At 46.2% G+C, this 20452-nt stretch overlaps 1 protein-coding gene across 2 annotated transcripts in view; it reads right to left on the bottom strand.

The window, feature by feature from the left end:
- Positions 1-20452, bottom strand: part of HK1 (hexokinase 1) — an 89711-nt gene that overhangs the window by 8302 nt on the left and 60957 nt on the right. For both annotated transcript variants that reach the window (XM_006835845.1, XM_006835844.1), the window contains 7 exons: positions 16671-16826; positions 14332-14565; positions 12692-12996; positions 10674-10822; positions 10223-10342; positions 9238-9333; positions 6156-6255 (listed from right to left, as the gene is read on the bottom strand). In XM_006835845.1, coding sequence (XP_006835908.1) covers positions 6156-6255; positions 9238-9333; positions 10223-10342; positions 10674-10822; positions 12692-12996; positions 14332-14565; positions 16671-16826 — 1160 coding nt within the window. The remainder of the gene's footprint in view (positions 1-6155; positions 6256-9237; positions 9334-10222; positions 10343-10673; positions 10823-12691; positions 12997-14331; positions 14566-16670; positions 16827-20452) is intronic.

The raw sequence follows: 20452 nt of genomic DNA, 5'->3' as shown, positions 1-20452 counted from the left end.
ATGCCCCCAGCACTGTCTGTCCTATTTTTAACACCATGTCTACCTGTGGGCACATTTATGAATGATGTTGCTGTTGTTAAGTGCCCTCGAGTCGATTCCGACCCATAGTGACCCTGTATAGGGTTTTAAGGAGCCGCTGGTGAGCTTGAACCACCAACCTTGCAGTTCAAATGACTCTGCAGTCTGACGCACTAGCCCACAGCATCACACCAGGATTGATACTCACACATTATTATTAGCTCAAATCCACAGTTCACATTAGTGCTATGCTAATCCTAGGATTTTGACAAATGCTTAATATCATTTATCTACCAATAAAAGGTAAGCACTGGACTACTAACCAGCAAGTTTGGAAGTTCAAACCCACCAGCCGCTCCTTGGGAACCCTACGCAACAGGAGTGGGGTACGCCCAGCCTGCAGACTGTTGTTGGTTGTTGTTGTCAGGTGCCATCGAGTCGGAACCGACTCATAGCGACTCCATGCACAGCAGAACGAAACAATGTTCGATCCTGGGCCAACCTCACCACCGCTGCCACCCCCGAGTCCATCAATGATGCCACCTGGCCGATCCATCTCGTTGGAGGTCTCCCTCTTTTTCTCTGACCCTCCACCCCACCCAGCATGACATCCTTCTCCAACGATTGTTTCCTCCGGACTACATGTCCAAAGTAGGAGAGACGAAGCTTAGCCATCCTGGCCTCCAAGGAGCACTCTGGCTGCACTTCTTCCAAAACAGATCTATTGGTTCTTTTGGCAGTCCATGGCACCCTCAGTATTCTCCTCCAACACCACAACTCAAAGGCATCAATTCTTCTACGATCCTCTTTATTAACTGTCCAGCTTTCGCATCCATATGAGGCTATTGAAAACACAATGGCCTGGGTCAGGCGCACCCTAGTCCTCAAGCTGACATCTCTGCTCTTCAATACTTTAAAAAGTTCCTGTGCAGCAGATTTGCCCAGTGCAATACGTCTTCTGATCTCTTGACTGCTACTTCCGCGAGTGTTGATAGTTGATCCAAGAAGAATGAAGTCCTTGACAACTTCAATCCTTTCTCCATTGATAATAATGTTGTTTATTGGTCCAGTGGTGAGGATTTTTGTTTTCTTGACATTGAGATGCAATCCATATCGAAGGCTGTGCTCTTTAATCTTCATAAGTAAATATTTCAAGTCCTCTTCACTTTCAGCGATCAAGGTTGTATCATCTGCACATCGCAGGTTGTTAATGAGTCTTCCTCCAATCCTGATGCCACGTTTTTCTTCATAGAACCCAGCTTCTCGTATTATTTGCTCAGCATACAGGTTGAACAAGTATGGTGAAAGAATACAACCCTGTCTCACACCTTTCCCAATTTTAAAACTTTCAGTGTTCCCATGTTCTGTTCGAACAACTGCTTCTTGGTCTAGGTACAGATTTCTTAGAAGTACAATTAAGTGTTCTGGAATACTCATACTTCTCAATGTTGTCCATAGCTTGTCATGATCCACACAATCAAAAGCCTTTGCGTAGTCAATAAAGCACAGGTAAACATCCTTCTGATATTCTCTGCTTTCAGCCAAGATCCATCGGACATCAGCAATGATATCTCTCGTTCCACGGCCTCTTCTGAATCCAGCTTGAACCTCTGGAAGTTCTCTGTCAATGTATGACTGTAGCCGTTTCTGTATTACCTTGAGCAATACTTTGCCTGCAGACTGTAAGGCCCACAAAATCATTTGGGATGGTCTTGATGAGGCAACCACTTTCTGAGCCCTAACATTCGGGGTGAGTTAATTAAATGTTTGACCAACTATAACAGGCTAATTTTTAAGTTGATAATTTTGTATGGCCCACAAATGATGTTACAAATATGGCCCTTGTCCCCACCCATGCTATCCCGGCTTTTAACAACAACCACGGTATCAGGCAGAATAGTTTTGTTGTCCCCAAAATGTCCTGTGCTCCACCTATTCATCCTGCTCCACTTCCCCAAATTTCTGGTAGTGATGTTACCTCATACTGTTGTTGTTGTTAGGTGCCGTTTCAACTCATAGCAACCCTACGCACAACAGAAGAAAACACTGCCAGATTCGACGTCATTCTCACAATTGTTACGGTATGCATACAAGTCCTTTATAAGCTATTTTGCAAATATTCTCTCCCACGGGTATATATTTTTTAAATGAACAAAGTAATAGCTTCTCTTTTCTAATGTTTTGCAGAAAACCTTCCAAATATAAATGGAGAGTCTGAATTAAGCCATTTAGGGAGCATGTGATTGGCTTATTTTATACTTAGGCATCAGTACTAAGGTCCTAGTATATCAACCTGTCCAAGTCTGTATTGCTTCAAAATCATAGAAACCATTATCAAACCAAAATGTTAAAATGTGAAGTTACTGTTTCTCAAAATCTCCTCCATCTAGTTTTATACACTTCTGAAGGTGGTGTTCCCAACTCTCTAACTCTTTCCAGAAGAATTCTGTGCTCTGTGATTTATACTATGTCAAAACGGCCAATGTTGGCATCCTCGAAGGCCTTATATCGTGTTCCTTTTAAATGTTCTTTGAATTTGAGGACAAAATGAAGTTTGAAGAGGCAAGACCAAAGCTATAGGGTGGATGGGAGAAAGCTTCCCAATGAAATTCTTGTAGGACAAGCCCTTGCTACCCCTGAAGAATGAGCAGGTGCAATCCTGTGATGGAAAAACTCTCCTGGCCTTTTCTCACCAGCACACTTTTCAATTGTCTTAAAACCTCTTCAAAATAACCCTTCATGACTGTCCTTTCTTCTTTGAGAAAATCTATCTATATTACCTCTTTGGAATTAAACCAACAGTTGCCACAACCTTCAGAGCTGACTTCTCTGCCTAATTCAGCATATCCCCTGGGAAGCCACTGTTGGGATTGGACCTTTATTTTGAAGGTCCCCTAATGAGACTAAGTGGGCTCAAGCGTAGCAACAATTGTGAGGTTGGTGCAGAACTGGGCAGTGTTGCATTCGGTTGTACATGCGGTCTCTGTGAGTCAGTACCTAGACTAGATGGCACCTAACAACAACAACAACAATAAATTACTGTAAGGACTTGTCTGCCACCATCCAATGATCATAGAGACATGTTTGGACACGCTTTGTTTGGAATAAACCTGTGCAAGTATGAAGTAGAACCTTAGTAGCAATACTTTTTGACTCACACTCATATATATAAGGAGCCCTGGTGGTCCAACAGTTAAGTGTTCAGCTGTTAACTGTAAGACTGGTGGTTTGAACCCACTTAATGGCTCCATGGATGCAGGGGAGAGATGAGGCTTTCTGCTGCTGCAAAGATCTGAAGCCTTGGAAACACTATACAGGGTCGCTGTGAGTCGGAACCAACTTGAAGGCACCTAGGAACAAGCAGTTCCACCGAGGCAGATCAGGCAATCTGCTTCTGTAAAAACCACAGACAAGAAAACCCTACGGACTGTTCTACTGTCACACCGGGCTGCATGAAGGAGAACTGACCCCACGCTTCCCAACAATACCACTACCACATCTGCATGGATGTACAAGGTTGCTGTGTGTGCCATCAGTTCCAACTCGTTCACTGTGACCCTGTGTAGGGTTTCTGAGGCTGCAAATCACTGCAGGAGCAGAAAGCCTCATCTTTCTCCCAAGATGTGGCTGGTGGGTTTGAACTGCCAACCTTGTGGTTCTCCTATAGCACCATCAGCCCTCAATGTTGCTGTTATTAAGTGCCGACTCATGGCAATCCTATATATGGTTTTCGAGGAGTAGCTGGTGGGTTTGAACTTCTGACCTTGTGGTTCGCAGTCTGGTACTGACCCTACAGTGCTACACCAGGAGTCCAGTCCTCAACATACATAGAAACATTCTATACTTGGCATTGTCTATGATTATGGTGTCTGTAAGTGGAGCAAATGGGTAAGTGGTTGACTACTAAACTCAAGGTGGGCAGTTTGAACCCACCCTGAGGTGTCTTGGGAGAAAGGTTTAGCAATCTACTTCTGAACGATTAAAGTCAATGAAACCCAATGAAACCCAAGTCTACTCTAGCATACATAAGACAGCCATGGATTAAAATTGACTTGAAAGCAACTATTTATTAGTTACTATCATAAACAATCATAAACATCTTTTTAAAGATGGCCATGGACTATGCCTTGTTGTTGTTGTTAAGTGCCGTCGAGTCAGTTCCGACTCATAGCGACCCCGTACAGGGTTTCCAAGGCTGTAAATCTTTACGGGAGCAGAAAGCCTCATCTTTCTCACGTGGAACAGCTGGTAATTTCAAACTGCTGACCTTGCGGTTCACAGCCCGATTCGTAACCACTACACTACCTGAACTCCTTTGGACTATGCCTTAGGCCTGTTCAATAAACTCTCTTGCATGTTTTGAAATAAATTCACCATGATTTCAGGCAAGACAATGTCCAAAGCACAACAAGTGTGTCTTCCAAAGGCAATGAGTCCTCTTGCTGGACTGTCATAGCTCTCTTTGGGAATCTGATGATTTCCCCAAGAAAACCGAACATCTGTGTGGGTCTGTCCACACATGGTCCCCACACACAAGATGACATACGGCTTCCAGGGCTATTCAAAGTGTGGTCCAGAGCTGGGTGATGTCCAAGAAGAATTAAGTAGAGAAACTGAGAATAAGCATTCTCAAAGTTTTATAATGGTTTGAATTCCCATGATTTCCAAGGCTTGTGATCATTGGACTTGGCTCAGTGAGTAACTAGAAATTTAAAACCAAACAAATAAACAGAGTCCCACACACAGATAATTTTAACACACACATGAATCACCTGGGGATGCAGATCCTGACTCGGGAGGTCTGGGGTGGGGCCTAAGACCCTGTATTTCTAACAAGCCCCTTGGCCCACCGACCACACTCTGGAACCAAGACAGAGAGCACCGGTGACCCATCCTGGGTGGGACAGAGCTACACAGGCTTTGGGACATTTCCATCATCATAGAAGAAACTCAGACAGAATTTGGATTTTTCCATTTTTGTCCTCTCTGCTCCTTTTCACTCTAAGTATACAACAGAGAGAGAAGAGGCCCCCAGAATGGCCAGACATGGAAATCCTATTTCTTGTCCATAGGACTTCTGAGCAAAGAGATTCATGGATGGAGGAAGGGAAAAGTGGTTGAACCCACTTTTGTGCGGCTGAAGAGGCTCCCTCAAAGCTGGTGCCAGCCACGGTGACTCGTGCTGTAGAGCAGGCCTGGGGGAGGAGGAGATGTGCTGTGTCATCCCAGCTTTGCATTTTACACCTAAGCTCCTTCACTGGGAGGGGCTGGGTGGAGTGAGGTTTGCAAAAGAAAAGATGAAAACAAAACATTCCCTAAGCCAGGCACCAAACAATTTTCTGCTTGGAGTTGCTCCCCAGCTTTGAGAATTCCAACATAGGCCAAATATGGTTTAACAAGGAGATGGTCTTTCTGGCCTAACCTCGTTTGCTGGCGCTCCATCACCATCCCTTGACCTTCAACAGGGGTGACAATGCCCTTCCTTCTCCGGGTAGCGTCTGCAGACGTTGGTGAGAAACTAGGGCCTATTCCCAGCATCCTCTGACACCAGGAACAAGATGAACTAGACAAATGGTTTCCTCACAGCCTAAAGCAGTATGCTTTAGGAATTATATGTGTTCTAGACCCAAATCCCTGAATGTGTGCAGAATACAAAAGAAAGACCGTAGAGCCAACAAGTAACTCTTATGAGACCTACATCACAGATAGAGACTGTTAATACAAAATGGCGTCCAAGATCACGCTCTTTGACCCTTGGGCACTTCAAAGACTGTCAGGAGAGAACTTCCTTCTCGGTCTGACTCATTCCCTGAGCCCCTCCATGCAAGCCCAAACTGAGCTGCCCCATTGACCAGGCCAGCTTCAGGCACCTCCACCCCCACCCCATCTACCCAAATGGCGTGACGCACCTGGAACCTTTTTCCTAGAGAAAAGTTTTTGACAATCTGATCATAGAATCCCACCCACAAGTTAAAGCACATGGACAGCCCTGCAGCCTTGGTCCAGGACTAGATCCTGCCCAGAGGCGGTGAGGGAACGGAAGTGACGCCAGCACACACTGAGGGTTTCTTTCTTTCCCAAGGGAAGAAAACCTGCTTTCCATTCTCCAGAGACAGAGACAACTTCTAGACACTCACCTACAATGAGTCCAACCTCACAGGTGGGTTCCTCATACGCACAGGTCATCATGGTACCCACTGTGTCATTGACCACAGCTACCACGTCCAAGTCAAATTCCTTTGAAAAGAAAGAAAACACAGGTTTAAGGGAGGGGCAGCTCTGCCCAGCTCGAATCCTGGGGGCTCACTGCTGCACACCAGTCAGGAAACCACTGGTATAGAACTCAAGATGGTTTCTTTACCACCCACAAAACATTATTCAATGCTCCTTTCACTGATTAATGCTTACTAGTGATAATGAATCTGAAAACTGAGATCTAAGGAGGAGGAAGTATTCTACCCATTTTACAGATGGTGTGGATTCCTGGTGTGGTGCTGTAGGATCAGCACTGGACTGCGAACCACAAGATCAGCAGTTCAAATCCACCAGCTGCTCCTTTAAAACCCTATACAGTGTCTCTATGAGTTGGAACCGACTCCACGGCACTTAAGAGCAAAAATCAGAGTAGCAGCCATCAAGAAATCATCGAATGGAGAACAATCAAGGGACAATAGTCACAGGGTTCAGAGGGTAACATAGAAATAGCAAATCCATGAAAAATCAGAATCTGTTCTTCAGAAATGGCCATGCAGGGACATAAGGGCACATGCACAAGGATACAAAATGCAGCAAGATTTGCAACAGCTGCTTCTGTTGTTGTTGTTAAATGCCATCAAGTAGGTTCCCAGTCACAGTGACCCTGTAAAGGGCTTCCAAGGAGCAGATGGTGAGTTTGAACTGCCAACTTTGTGGTTCACACCAACCTTACCATCCAGTGCTTACCCTATATGGCACCACATGAGAGGTAAAGGTGCCCTGTGGCACTGTGTGTTAAACACTGGGTTGGTAGTTCAAACCCACCAGCTACTCCATTGGAGAAAGATGAGGCTGCCCCTTGAAAGTCTCAGAAACCCTATAGAGCAGTTCTACTCCGCCCTACAGGGTCGCTACAGGATAAATGACAGGGGGTTTTCAAGACCCACAGGGACTGTGGAAACCACGGTTCAGACATATAGTACAATCTTGTGCAGACAGGAAAAATACTGCTTATACAGGCACTGAGTGTCAAGAAAAAAATGTCCATATCGTTAAATTAAAAAGCAAGTTATAATGTAGTACATAGGAGCATGGTAGCTCCATACGATAAGCACTGGACTGCAAACCACAAGGTCCAGGGCTTGAGGCCACCAGCCGTCCATGGGAGAAGAGGAGGGTTTCTGCTCTTGTGAAGATTCAAAGCCTCAGAAACCTTATCCAGGGTCGCTGTGAGTTGGAACCAACTCAACGGTACTTAACAACAACCACAATATAGTACACAGGTTAAGCAGATAAATGAACAAACATGGACACAGGAATCTTTACAATGAAAAACTCAATCTTGTTTGGCTCACCCTTCCAGGTTCTCTAAGCCTTGGGGTTATATGCCTTTCATTGTTTTTGAGTTATTTTACAATTTTTAAAGTTGTAGGTAACTGATAATAATGTTATTCTCATCTATAAGGATGCAAATACATTGTGCCAGGTAGAGTCTCAGTTGATGGTCCCCTTCTAGCCAATTAATCTCAAATACATTCCTTTCACCACACAATACCTCTACGTATACATGGGTGGGGGGCCTTGAAAATGTTGGTGCAGAAATTCCATTAGCTTTTAAATCCATTGTTCCAAGAACTTTTTGAAACCCCCTTTGTATTTCTCTGCTCTTTGTACTGTCCTTTGAACTGACTTGTTTCACTTCCTACGGGTTCCCGCATTAATGAAAGAATTGAATAAAACCTGTAGCATTTTCACTTTGTGCTTATTAATGTCCTCCAGCTTAACCACCAGAAACACACCTGTTGTTGTTGTTGTTAGATGCCATGAGTCTGTACCGACTCATGGCGCCCTTATGCGCAGAAGGAAATGAGGCCAGATTCTGGAGGTGAACAAAGCTGTTGCTGACTCATTGTAGTGTGAAAGAATAAACACCAGGGGGCACACTCTGGAGCACCTCAATCAAAAAGTACATACTGGTAGAATTCAGGGTTTGGGCCTGTGTTGTTGATCTGGGGAACTTGGCTTTGTTCTAGATTGGGTGCTGTCAGGGAGCAGGGGTAATTATACATGATTGAGTATCTTAATAAACCTTTTCTAGAAGCCAGAGGAATGAAGGAAGGCTGAAGCTGTAATTGGTAAAGCAGCAGCACTCTTTGGGATTAGCCAGGAGAGGGATGTTGGTACAATGTTTGGAGTTCTGACAGGATCGTGGAAGGTCTTAATCCATCCTGGTTTCACTGCGAAGCAGGAAAACAAGGCCAGCTCCTAGCTGTTCCATCATCTAAAAGGCGGGCTGCCAGGGATTGCTCTTCTCTTTCAAGGAGCCCCTGGTGGCACTGTGGCCTGCGGTGGGCTGCTGATCTCAAGATAAGCAGCTCAAAGCCACCAGCTGCCCCGCAGGAGGACAGATGAAGCTGTCTGCTTCCTTAAAGAGTTAAAGTCTTAGAAGTCCTACACTGGGTCATTATGAGTTGGACGTTTTTTTACCTTTTAATCATGAATTGTATGACGGTTGACAGAGTAGACCATCAGTGTACTTTCAACAAATCGCACAGTTCATTTCATCTCACTGACTGTCACCTCCTCGGTGTAATATCACCCATCCCACGTCCCCTGTGGGTTTCTTGTGTCCATCCCTCCTTCTTTCCCCACCCTTCTGAACTTTGTCCTTGGGTAAATGTTGCCCTTTCGATCTTGAGCAGTTGACCGTTCTACAGTATGCGGACCTCACTAGTGTTCTTATAACCCTATCGACTGCTCAACCAAAAAGTGAGCCTTTTCTTCTTCCCCATTTCCTTTCTCAATTTGCCAAGAGTTCATGTTTCTTAAAAAAAAAGGAAAATGATTCTTTAACATGACAAAAATGTAACCGCTGGCTTATCACTGGTAGGTGAATGTGAATGTTGTATTACACCTAGGTCATATTTCTGGATTCCTTGAGTTCTTTACAACAAATAAATACAACTTTTAGAACAGCCCCCCTTTGAAAACAAAACATTTTTTAAACGTTTTTTTGATAGTTACCTCTCTCCTTTTTATCGCATCCCTTAGTAAGGTAGCTACATCATGGCCCACACAGTCAGTCGCCGTGAAACCCTTTGTCCACGTGATCAGGATACCCTGGAATGGTATCAGTAGAGTCCGGTAAAATGAATCCTCTCAGACAGACCACAAAACACCACACCCTCCCTTCTGAGACTGCATCTGCTGAGGGCCTACAGCAAGGCACAGACCACTAAGACCCCAAGAGCCATAGTCCTCTGCAGGCCTACTGCCTCCTGCTGTCCTTATACCACCTGGTTACAACCCCATTGTACAGATGGAGAAACTAAGGTACAGAAGGTTAAAAGACATGCTTGAACTGCTTTCAAAAGTCACCCTGACTGTGAAAACTGAAAACCAAGCTCACATGGATCCAATTACTGAGACTTAAAGGTGTGTAACAGAGACAGGATTAACTAGCTTAAGGAGGCAGGCCTGTTCTCCTAAAACTGCTGACTCACATGCCTTAAACCCTGCCCTAAGGACTGGTGTGGTCTGAGGCCACCTTCATGAGGTCACCTCCAGGACCTTCTCCCTGGTCACACCCTACCTATGACACACATAGCTACCTGGGGCTTTCTCAACAGGACAGGCTCCACCTGGCCTCCATGATTCTGCACAACTGGCTTCTGCTGTCTGGAATTTACCCCTCCACCTCCACCTCAATGCGGGGTGCAGAAGCTACTGTGTAAGAGTATGGTGTCCACATGAGACTGTGGATCCCTGGGTCAGCAACTACACACCCTTCAACTCTGCACCCAGTCCTGACCCCAGACTTCCTTTTCAACATTTGATCCATCCTCTAATAGGACCCTGGATGGGGGATTGGGGTGAGCAGACCCTTGTTCAAGCATCTTACAACATTGCAGCAAAGAAAACCAGTGGCTGTCCCAGGCACATTGGGGATGAAGCAGAGGGGAAAAGGCCAGGGCCCTCCAGTGCACGAGATGGGACGAGAGGTACTCACCGCATCTAAGCTTGTCTGCTTGCAGGGGAAGGAAAATGTGAAGCCCAGAGGCATTCTGGGGCCTTTGATTCCCATGTAGTCCAGAAAGTCAGAGATGCAGGAGACGATGTGGTCAAACAGCTTTAGGAGAAAGCAAAGCATTACCCATATTCTCTCTGGTTTCATATGGACAATTAAACACACTTTCACACACACCTTTACACCCACACATACACTAATGTATACAGACATGTGCACATACATTGACTTCCATACACGAGCATGTACGCACACATATCCTGGACACATGAAGGCACGCTCCTTTCTCAGATCTCTACAGTCACCTGAGTGCCATAGGCCAACCATGGCTCAAAGGACCCAAGTGCATAGGTGTGGCCTTGTGGTTCTGGGGACCACCGAGGCCACTGGTCACCTGAGTGAGACACGCACCGCCCACTTCTTCCCGCCTCACCTCTTCCCCGGTGCCCTGCATGATTTCAGTGGGAATGGCATAGATCTTGTTGTGCATTTCCACGGTTCTCTTTTTCCCACTACGGATCTTCACCAGCAGGACGCGGAAATTCGTTCCTCCGAGATCCAGGGCCAAGAAGTCACCATTTTCTGTTGGTACAAGAATGTGACGAATGTCAAAAACAGTTGAGTGCCTCAGCAGCAAAGAACCCCAAGACTCAAGACTTGCAGGGTCAGAACCCCAACACTAAGTACAAGGGAGAGACGGCCAGCCCTCCCCGGGCTGACACTGCCCAGCCAGCAGGCCCCCACTAACCACCACACACTTCACTTCTAGTCCTTGAATGACACTCTAAAGGCATGGGCCATTTGTCACGGTTAATCCTCTGGCTGCTGAAGACCCGATTTTAGGAAGTCGCATGTGAGAAGTAGTCATTTATGTCCGTATGGGGATGTTTGCGAAAACAGCCACCCTCATTCCCTTCTCTACTTCCACGCCTCTCTGCAGTGCGCCCATGAAAACATGATGTCTACTTCTCCCCTTAAGAAGCTCTGGTAGCGTAATGGTTATGAAACGGGCTGCAAACTGCAAGGTCAGCAATTCGAAACTAACAGTCGCTCCGTGGGAGAAAGATGAGGCTTTCTGCTCCCATAAAAATTTATAGCCTTGGAAACCCTGTACGGGGTCTCTATGGGTCAGAACCATAGACAGCACTTAACAACAACACAATAACGCTTCTCCCCTGCCTGGAGTTTACCAGTAGCTGTGGCACTGACTACAACTTCCAGGATCCTATGTGCCTGAGTAAAACAGCTCCACACGGTTTTCAGTGCTGATTTTTCATAAGTAGGCCAGACCATTTTTCTTATGTGCCTGTCTCTGGGTGAACTCAAACCTCCAAGCTTCCCATGAGCACCTAAGCCCATTAACAATTGTAGCATCTAGGGCCTCCCGCTTAAATCTGGGGTAGCCTTCTGACTAGCTTTGGCCAGCACAGTGTAGCAGAAGTGATGTTGAGCTCCTCAGTCCAAGCAGCCCAGTGGCTTTGCCACCTCCACGCTCTCTTACACTTGTGCCATCACATGAGCAGCTCGGTGGATGGCTGGGTGGCCAGACACGTGAAAGAGTCTCCCAGCCAGCAACAGTGAGTCCAGTGGAGATCAGCTGGAGTTGGGTCAGGTAAGCAGACTCATCCCATTAACCCATGGGCTTGTAAACAATAGTCAGTGGTTGCTGTTTTAAGCCAAGCCACTGAGTTAGAGGGAGAGGTATTTATAATGCAATAATAGATAACTCGCACATCAAACATACTGATATCAAGAACACACATTTCTTCACGGACCAATGCAAGAAACCTTCCAGATTCCCTATGGTCCTCAGCTCCAACAAGAACCAGCCAGGTGAGTATTAACAACTGGATTCTGTTCTCCACTCTGTCTGGGTGTGCAAGTGTTCGGACCCTTGACTGCCTCATATACAACACCTAGGAAAGGACTGGATTAAATGCCTTCCCTCCTCTTGGTTCCAGATATTGGGCATCTATCATTTTCTGGTTTATCATGTACCTAAGAGAGCCTAAAACAATCTCAGTGCTACAGGATCTGCCCAGCTAACACTTTCTCATTTGGTACAAATGGTTAACGTGCTCGGCTGCTAACAAAAACATTAGAGGTTTAAGTTGACCCAGAGGAGCCTCGAAAGATAGGCCAAATGATCTACTTCTGAAAAATCGGTCACTGAAAACACCGTGCTGCACATACAGCTCAACTCTGACATGCATGGGGTTGTCTTGAGTCCGAGTCTGTTTGGTAAAAACTGGAACTGGTTTCTGATTCAGAGAATGGCTGGTAGGCCCAACCAGGGCAACTCAGTGGTAAAAACGTAACAGACGCTTGAGTTAGTTTTTAGCGTTTACCAAAATCATACCTCCCAGGCGCAAACTCATCCATTAGAGAACCCAACCGCCCCCAGTGCACTGCGACTGGGCCATTAGTGTGAGCATGGGGGGACGTCCTCACCAGACCCATCCGGAGTGCTCAGGACAAAGGAAGGCAGCATCTTGACTGTGGCCTTCTCATTCGTCGCCTTCTTCAGCCCAAACTCCATCTCGGCCCGCATCCGCTTCTTCACCTCCATCAGCGTCTCCTTGGTGAGGCGGAAGTGAGCCAAGGTCTCATCGATCTGTCGGTGCTGCTCCGCCAGGCGGTAAGCCACTGCGGTCACCATAGCGGCTCCCTTGCCACTGCCGCTCTCTGACAGCAGAAAGCGCACATCAGAGTCAGGCACCAAGCGCCTCAGAGTCTTGTGGAAACGCCGGGAATACCTGCGGGGGGAACGGACAGGCAGGTCACAAGAGTTGGACTGAGCCATCTGCCAGGAACTACACTTTAATCCCAGTTTTCACATTTACTTTTTCATTACACAAGTTATTTATATACACCGTAAAAAAAGTTAGTAAATGCAGGACTAGGAAATGGGAAATTATCCACAGTCACCATTATTACGTGAGTGTGTCAAATACAGAAATGCAAGGACTGTCTTCCACAAGTGAGAGGCCTGCCACGTGCAAGTCAGGTGACCTTGAGCTTGCTCCTCAACCTTGGAGTGAATGGAGATGACAGTGTCTGGCTGAGAGTGATGAGGTGGGAACTAAACGAGTTAATTATGACTCTTAGATTAGTAACTAGAGGGCCCCATAAATAATTGCTTTGGTTTTTTATATTGACTTGGGCTTATCCACCCTCCCCCAAGAGTCTGGGTATTTCTTAGTGGACTTTCTGACAGAACTTAGTGTAACACAGAATATGTCCTCAAAGGTTGTGGGGGTGTGCCCTAAGTACAGAAGGCCACCTGTCAAAAAACAGGGAAATGATCTGCGGTGCACACCACAGACTGGGAGGAAGAATAACTTCTATTCTCTTTGTAATGTTTTGAACTATCTGATGTCTCCATATTAAATATACTACTTCTGAAATAAGAACTTACTCAAAGTTATCATTGTTTTTAAAAAAATGTGATGTTGCAAATCTCTGGGCTATCTTGCCCAAAATCTACAGAATGCTTAACAACTTGATTTGTTTTTGGCTCTCTGATGTGAAACACCAACAAGTTGTCCATTTATTTAAAAAAAGTAATGGCGAAGGCTCTGGGGGATACTCATGAGAAATTTCAAATACAAGAAGGTGGGCACGACACCCTTGACTTAAACTAAAAAGAAGATGAAGGTCACTGATGATTGGTGAACAAGCAAGGAAATTTAAGATCCTGACATATTCCAGCCAGCACTTGTGGCAGATCCAAAAGTCTTTCAGAAGACCTCTGAGATGAGGAGAGAGCAGTGAAGAGCAGAGGCCCTCACAGAATCAGCTGAGGGCCAGATGCTTCCCAAGTGGGTAACACACATTTCTTCATTCAGAATGACAGCAAAGGAACGACTGGAACTGGTGTGAGAATGACCAGAGCTCCCCTCTGAGGCTAGCTGGCTGCATCTTACTGGTTATCTGGCTCAAATGCCATCTGCTCTTTCTGCCCAGTACTACATATGAACGACATATGAGTCTGTCTGCCAAAAATGCTGAGTGCAAAAGTCTGGTCTCTGGAGAAGGTCTTTAGGCCCAGATGGGTACCGAGTGCCAATTATAGCAAAGGGCAGACTCACTGTGGGTGCGTCTTGTAAAGAGACCCGTCGACACCAACCGTGGTCCGCAGCCTGGGAGTGTTCTTGTTATCACGAAGGCGGGTCAAGATGGCGCTCAGCGTGGCAGCCACCAGGTTGGCTGAGCGGAATGAGACAATGGTGCACACGTGCTGGACTGAGATGCAGTCATCATCAGATGGCTCCACACCCAGACGGGTCAGGATTTCTTTGGCATTGTGGAGGCCTTCCTTATTCCTGTGAGATTAGAGGTCAGTACTACATAGGAACTGCATCACTGAGGTTCAAAGGTGAGGGGGACCAAGACAGTCAAACAGAAGAGTGTGAGTAGGTTCCTTTGTATAAGAAATGCCAAGCATAGGGTTCTAACATGTCAGGTGCATGGAGCATTGTTCTAAGCCACACAGCTTCTGAGAGACTTGGAAAACCAGTTGGCTCCACTCTATGGCTCAGTGCCCAGGAGGCTCAAGGGAATCTCTCACTCTTAGAATCTGTGAGGTACTTAAATTTTCTACATGTAGGTTTGAATTTTTGGTGTGGTACTGTAGGATCAGCACTAGACTGCAAACCACAAGGTTGGCTTTTCAAACCCACCTGCTGCTCCTTGGAAACCCTATACAGGGTCACTATGAATAAGAACTGACTCAATGGCACTTAACAAAAAAACAAAAACAGGTTTTATGTATCATCTGTTAGATTCATTCATTCTGAGGTACTTCATAATTCTGTTTCTATTATAAATGATGCCTTTAAAAATATACATATATATACACACAACCGACTGCCAACGAGTCAATGCTGACTCATAGAGACCCTCTATAGGGTTTCCGAGGCTGTGTTTACAGGAGCAGAAGGCCTCATCTTTCTCCCAAGGAGTGACTGAGGGTTTGAACCACCGACCTTGTGGTTAGCAGTTCAAGTCTTATCTTATAGCCCCACCAGGGCTCCTGGTATATACTACACACAAGAAGGCTTCAAAAAGTTCATGGAGAAACAGAATTAAAAGATAATGGGATTTTTCCATGAACTTTTTGCATGTACACACATACACACACAAATACAACACATTTTTATGTACCTTAGATGTTAGATATTACCAGTCGGGGAAATTGAGTAAGGAATATAGGGAATTCTTTGAACCGTAGTCACAGCTTTTCTGTTACTCAGTAACTGTTCTGGGAAGCGCCGTGGCTCCATACAATAAGCACAGGACTGCGAACCACAAAGGTGGTGGTTTGAGCCCACCAGCCATTCCATGGCAGAAAGATGAGGCTTTCTACTCCCATGAAGATTTACAGCCTCAAAAACCCTAAGCCAGGTCGCTATGAGTCGGAACCAACTCCACGGCACTAGCCACAACAACGTAACTGTTCTAAAATAAAACCTTTATTTAATAAAAAATCTCACATTGTAATTAGCACCTATATGAAGAAAAACAACTGACTTTTGTATCTTAAGGCTAGACATCTTGCAGTCCTCTGTTCCTTCTATCTACTTGTCTGTGGTTTCTTGGGGGTGTTGTGTAAAAATCACTATCCCCTGAAAAAATGACAATTCTGTTTCCTCTTTTTAAATGTTTTATGCCTTCACAGCACTTAACAACAACATGCCTTTAATATCTTTTTTATTCTTAATAATTGTTAAGACTTCTAGTGCCATGCCGAACTGCTGTCATTGTTAAGTGTTAACTCAGAGCGACCCTGTATAGCGTTTCCAAGGAGTCACTGGTGAGTTGAAACTGCCTTCAGCACCACACCAGGAGCCCATGGGAACTAGCTATATCATCTTGGTCCTGATTTAAAGAGAATGATTCAAAAATCTGCCCTTGTAGGATTATGTGTTGTAAGTTTTGGGGTTTTTTTTTTTTTGAGATCGCCTTTATTACAATATACATACACACTCTTGGGAGTCCTGCTGTGCACTATAGGATTAGCACTGGACTGTTAACCATAAGGGTCAACAGTTCCAACCCACCATCTGCTCCTCAGAAACCCTATAGAGTGGCTGTAAGTTGGAACTGATTCTTCAGGGGCCAGTCCACTGAACCAGTACTCATGAGGTAATTACTAGGGATCTACTGTATTGATCAAGGAGCTCTGGTAATGTAGTAGATTACGAGCTGAGCTGATGATAGCCAAAAGGTCAGCAGTTTAAATCTACCAGCCATTCCACGGGAAAAAGATGAGGCTTTCTACTCCCGTAAAGATTTACAGCCTTAGAAACCCTATATAGAGTCGCTATGAGTCAGAACCGACTCCTCGGCACATCACCACCACCACCACTATATTGATCTTAGCCCCCATAACCACCCCAGAAAGCCCCAAGTAGGGAGTGGTACCTACTTTTCAATGGCTGACACATCACTGGTGTTGAACTTCCCTTTGGTAAGCAGTTCTGGGGTGATCCGCCCTTCAAATAAGAGGCCCTCCTTGGCCATCTTAACCAGGATCAGTCGAACTAGCTCCCCCATGTACATGCCACTGACCATCTTCTCGAACCTGCAGGGACAAGCACACCAGGCATTTGTCAGGTTCTCCCTAGTCCCCGGGACCAGGAGCATGGCAGAGTCACAGGGGGGACAGTGTCACGAGAAGACCAGACCAGGAATGTGTGGCTGCCCCACAGGGGCACAGAGGGGCCGGTGCCTGTTCCAGGTAGGGTAGATAATCCAGACAGCACACCAGAGCCTTGGAGGGCAGAAGCAGGCAGGGAAGGCTGTGAGGTGAGGGCAACTGGAGATCTAGACGGAGAAAGTCCCCAGAGAGAAATAAGCAGAATATGAATACGATCATCGCTGACAGTTAAACAGAACTCGGCGCTGTATTTTTTACGGGCTTTCGGACCCATCAGCCATCAGAGAGGTCCCAACCCCTTGGGAGGGACAATAATGCTGTACACACTGCCATTTCCCAGCTCTGAAAAGACAGTGTCTTCCCCCTGTGGGGCCACAATTAGGCATTCGCTGGGTCATTTCCCTGGCAATGAATTTTTTCTCCAATCAAAAGGGTTAAGAATTTGCTTTGGGGAACCCAGTCTTCCCCTAATTTGTTGTTGTTGTTGAGTGCCATCGAGTCGATTCCGATCCATAGCGACCCTGTACAGGGTTTCCAAGGAGCAGCTGGTGAGTTTGAACCGCTGACCTTGTGTTCAAATGGCTTTGCAGTCTGGCGCATTAACCCACAGCGCCACAACAGAACTCCTAATTACTTCTCCCTAAATCCCAACGGTGGGCTCTGAGTAGCTTAAGCCAATCTACTCATCCACTGCTCTGGCCAAATTGTGCTTCTTGCATCCCTGGTAAGGTGTGTGATGTGAGGAGGTAGGCTCTGTGGCTAAAGCAGTCATTCTGAGGCCTGACCACATCGGGAAGGCTCGGCTGAGGGCCAGCAAGGTATGGTACTGGAAGCCATGCCTCTAGCAGATTCTGGCCCCAATGAGCCCAGGGCTGGGCACATCAGAGAGGCAGGTCCCCTCTGTGTGAGCCTAGCTGGAACACCCAGAACTGTTCCAGTCAGAGTCTGCCCCAGAGCCAAGGATGCTGCTGGGACCCGAGCACCCCGCCCGCCCATCAACAGGGGCACAGAGAGACTTCTGGCCTCATTAAAAACACAGTTCTCATTGTTCCCACTCCCAACAGGACCAGGCAGGTCCACCTGGGCCAGACTTGCCAAGATTCCTAGCAGGAGAGCATCTTCGGAGGCTGAGCAGCCCTGCCACCACCCCAGCACCTGTAGGGACGGGCTCTGAGCAAGCCACAGTGAAGCCAGACCGCTCGACCCAGCTCTCCCACCTACTGCACTCTTCACCTTTCTGCGCCCTGGGCTTGTCTGCTTAATGTGGACCATGATATGGTCTATTTATAGGAAATAGAGTCCTGGTGTGGTACTGTAAAATAAGCACTGGACTGCTAACCCCAAGGCCAGTGATTCAAACCCACCAACCATTCCTCAGAAAACCTATACAAGGTTCTCTATGGGTTGGAATAAGCTAGACAGCACTTAACACAACAACAATACGGAAGAGATGTTTTCAAATAGGTAAAGTGCTATGTTCTTGTCAATGTTGTTAAGTGCTGTCGAGTTGGTTCCGACTCATAGAGAACCTGCATAGGATTTCCGAGGTGCATCTGGTAGCTTTGAACCACTGATTATGCAGTTCAAAACATCCTTGCAGTCCAGTGCTTATCCTACAGTGCTATACCAGGACTCCAAAGCGCTATAGGGTCTGGCTAACAATAAGTAGTTACAGCCCTTCCTATATGCCGACATCTCTCCAAGTTTTTCACACGCATGAACTTATTTTATCCTCATTACACCCTATCATTATCCCCATTTCACAGATGAGGAATCTGAGACACAGGGAGGTGTTGAGCCTCCCTGCCAGCTGGTAGGTGAGACTACAGGGCCTGGGAAGTAGGCTGTAAAGAGAGAGTGGGGCATCATATTCAGAGAGAGAGCAATGAGCAAAGACTTGTACATCACTGAGTAGTTCCCTTGGCAGTCAGGGCCTGTTCTGACCAGCAGCCCAAGGGGAAAAAACCAAGGGAGAGGCCTGCGGCCAAGCAACCAGGGATGGAAGAGAGCGTCTAAGGAGGCAGCCAAGCAGCAATAAGAGAAAACGTTTGGTACTGGCTTGGACACATAGGCAGTTACTCCATCACCATTCAGACCAAAGAATGCTCCTAAACTACAGTGTTGGCTATTGTGCTCACAGCTGTTGGTGTCCTGTGAGTGGGGTCTCCTTGTATCTAGAAGGGTGTGCTAAAATAAATAAGAAATTACAGAGCAATGAGACTCAAGCTTCCAGACACAAACACAGAAAACAGAAGAGCAAGATGCACAAGAAGAAAGGCTACCCAAAATGGGGTGCCTATAAAGACAAGAAGTGACTGGCTTACAAGCTTTCAAGAGGGAGCCTAGTTTCAGATGGGGTGGGGGAAGATAGAATAACCACTGAAGGATTTCCAATCCATTGGGACCAGGCTGGCGAAAGGAAATGGGGATAAGACTCTTGTGGTACAATAGTGAATAACTGCCATCAGGTCTGTGAGGCTAGGAAATATAGAGGTAGATGTCTTTTAACAAAAAAAGGGGAGTGATTGATTTTGCAGCCCAGGAGCGGAGGTCCCTGGGACCTTCAACTGAGAAGAACGGAGAGCAACACCTTACCCAGAGAGGCAGTGACACCAGGGATGGAGACAGAGAAGATGACGTGGATAGATGGAGCGGCTGGGATCACTGGACTCAGGGTGGGTAAAGGGCTATGTGCTGGCGGCCAGGGGTGGGGGGAGTGGGCCTGTGGTGCACCCTTTGGGGTTATATGATGATGCATGGAGATGACTGTAATCATTGAAATCAAACGAAATATAATAGGATGAGTTTAAAGCTGATGTTCTCCCATGTAAACCTCACAATAAAAACTTAAAAAAAGAAAATATATAATCAGAAAATAAATGGGCAAAATAAATTAATGGGGCCCTGATGGCTTACCCTACACTGCCACAGCAGGACTAGTAAAAAGGCCTGCCTTGAGCTCTGTGCTCGTCTAAGAACTACCTTAATGGGATCAAAAGGACAACAGTAACTGAAAGATGAGATTGGAACCGGAGGGAACGTTGATGCAACTTGGGGGTTTGTCATCTCCTTGAATTTTTCTTTTTTTACTTTACACTTTGATGTTGTTGAGACTTGTTCCCACTGGAATTGTTCTTAACAAAACCTGGCCTGTGGTGATCAGTAAGCAGGGCAAGGTACTGGAGAAAACCGGCTTCCCCTGCTATCCTTCCATCTTACACCCACCTGCTGGTGTCTTATTTGAAACCCTCAGGAATAGGCAGACTAGAGGATTGCAGCAGAGACCTAATGTGACGCACGTGCACACGTTCAATACATTACAGAATACTCCCGGGGTACCCAAGGTAGCACTTCAAGCAGGCACATTAATAGTTCTGAAGCACAACTTCTCCACCACCCATCTGCCAGTTTGTCATACTGTCCCAGCTGTGCCCCAATATTTCAAATAACCAGCAGGGCCCCCCAAGGTTTCAGCAGAGCTACCAGTGTAAAACAGACCGAGAAAAAAGGTCTGGAAGTCCCTTTTTGAAACTTAACCAATGATAACCCTA

Source organism: Chrysochloris asiatica, unplaced genomic scaffold (assembly GCF_000296735.1).
Source record: "Chrysochloris asiatica unplaced genomic scaffold, ChrAsi1.0 scaffold00020, whole genome shotgun sequence".
Lineage (NCBI taxonomy): Eukaryota > Metazoa > Chordata > Mammalia > Afrosoricida > Chrysochloridae > Chrysochloris > Chrysochloris asiatica.
This window is presented reverse-complemented; position numbering and strand designations above follow the sequence as displayed.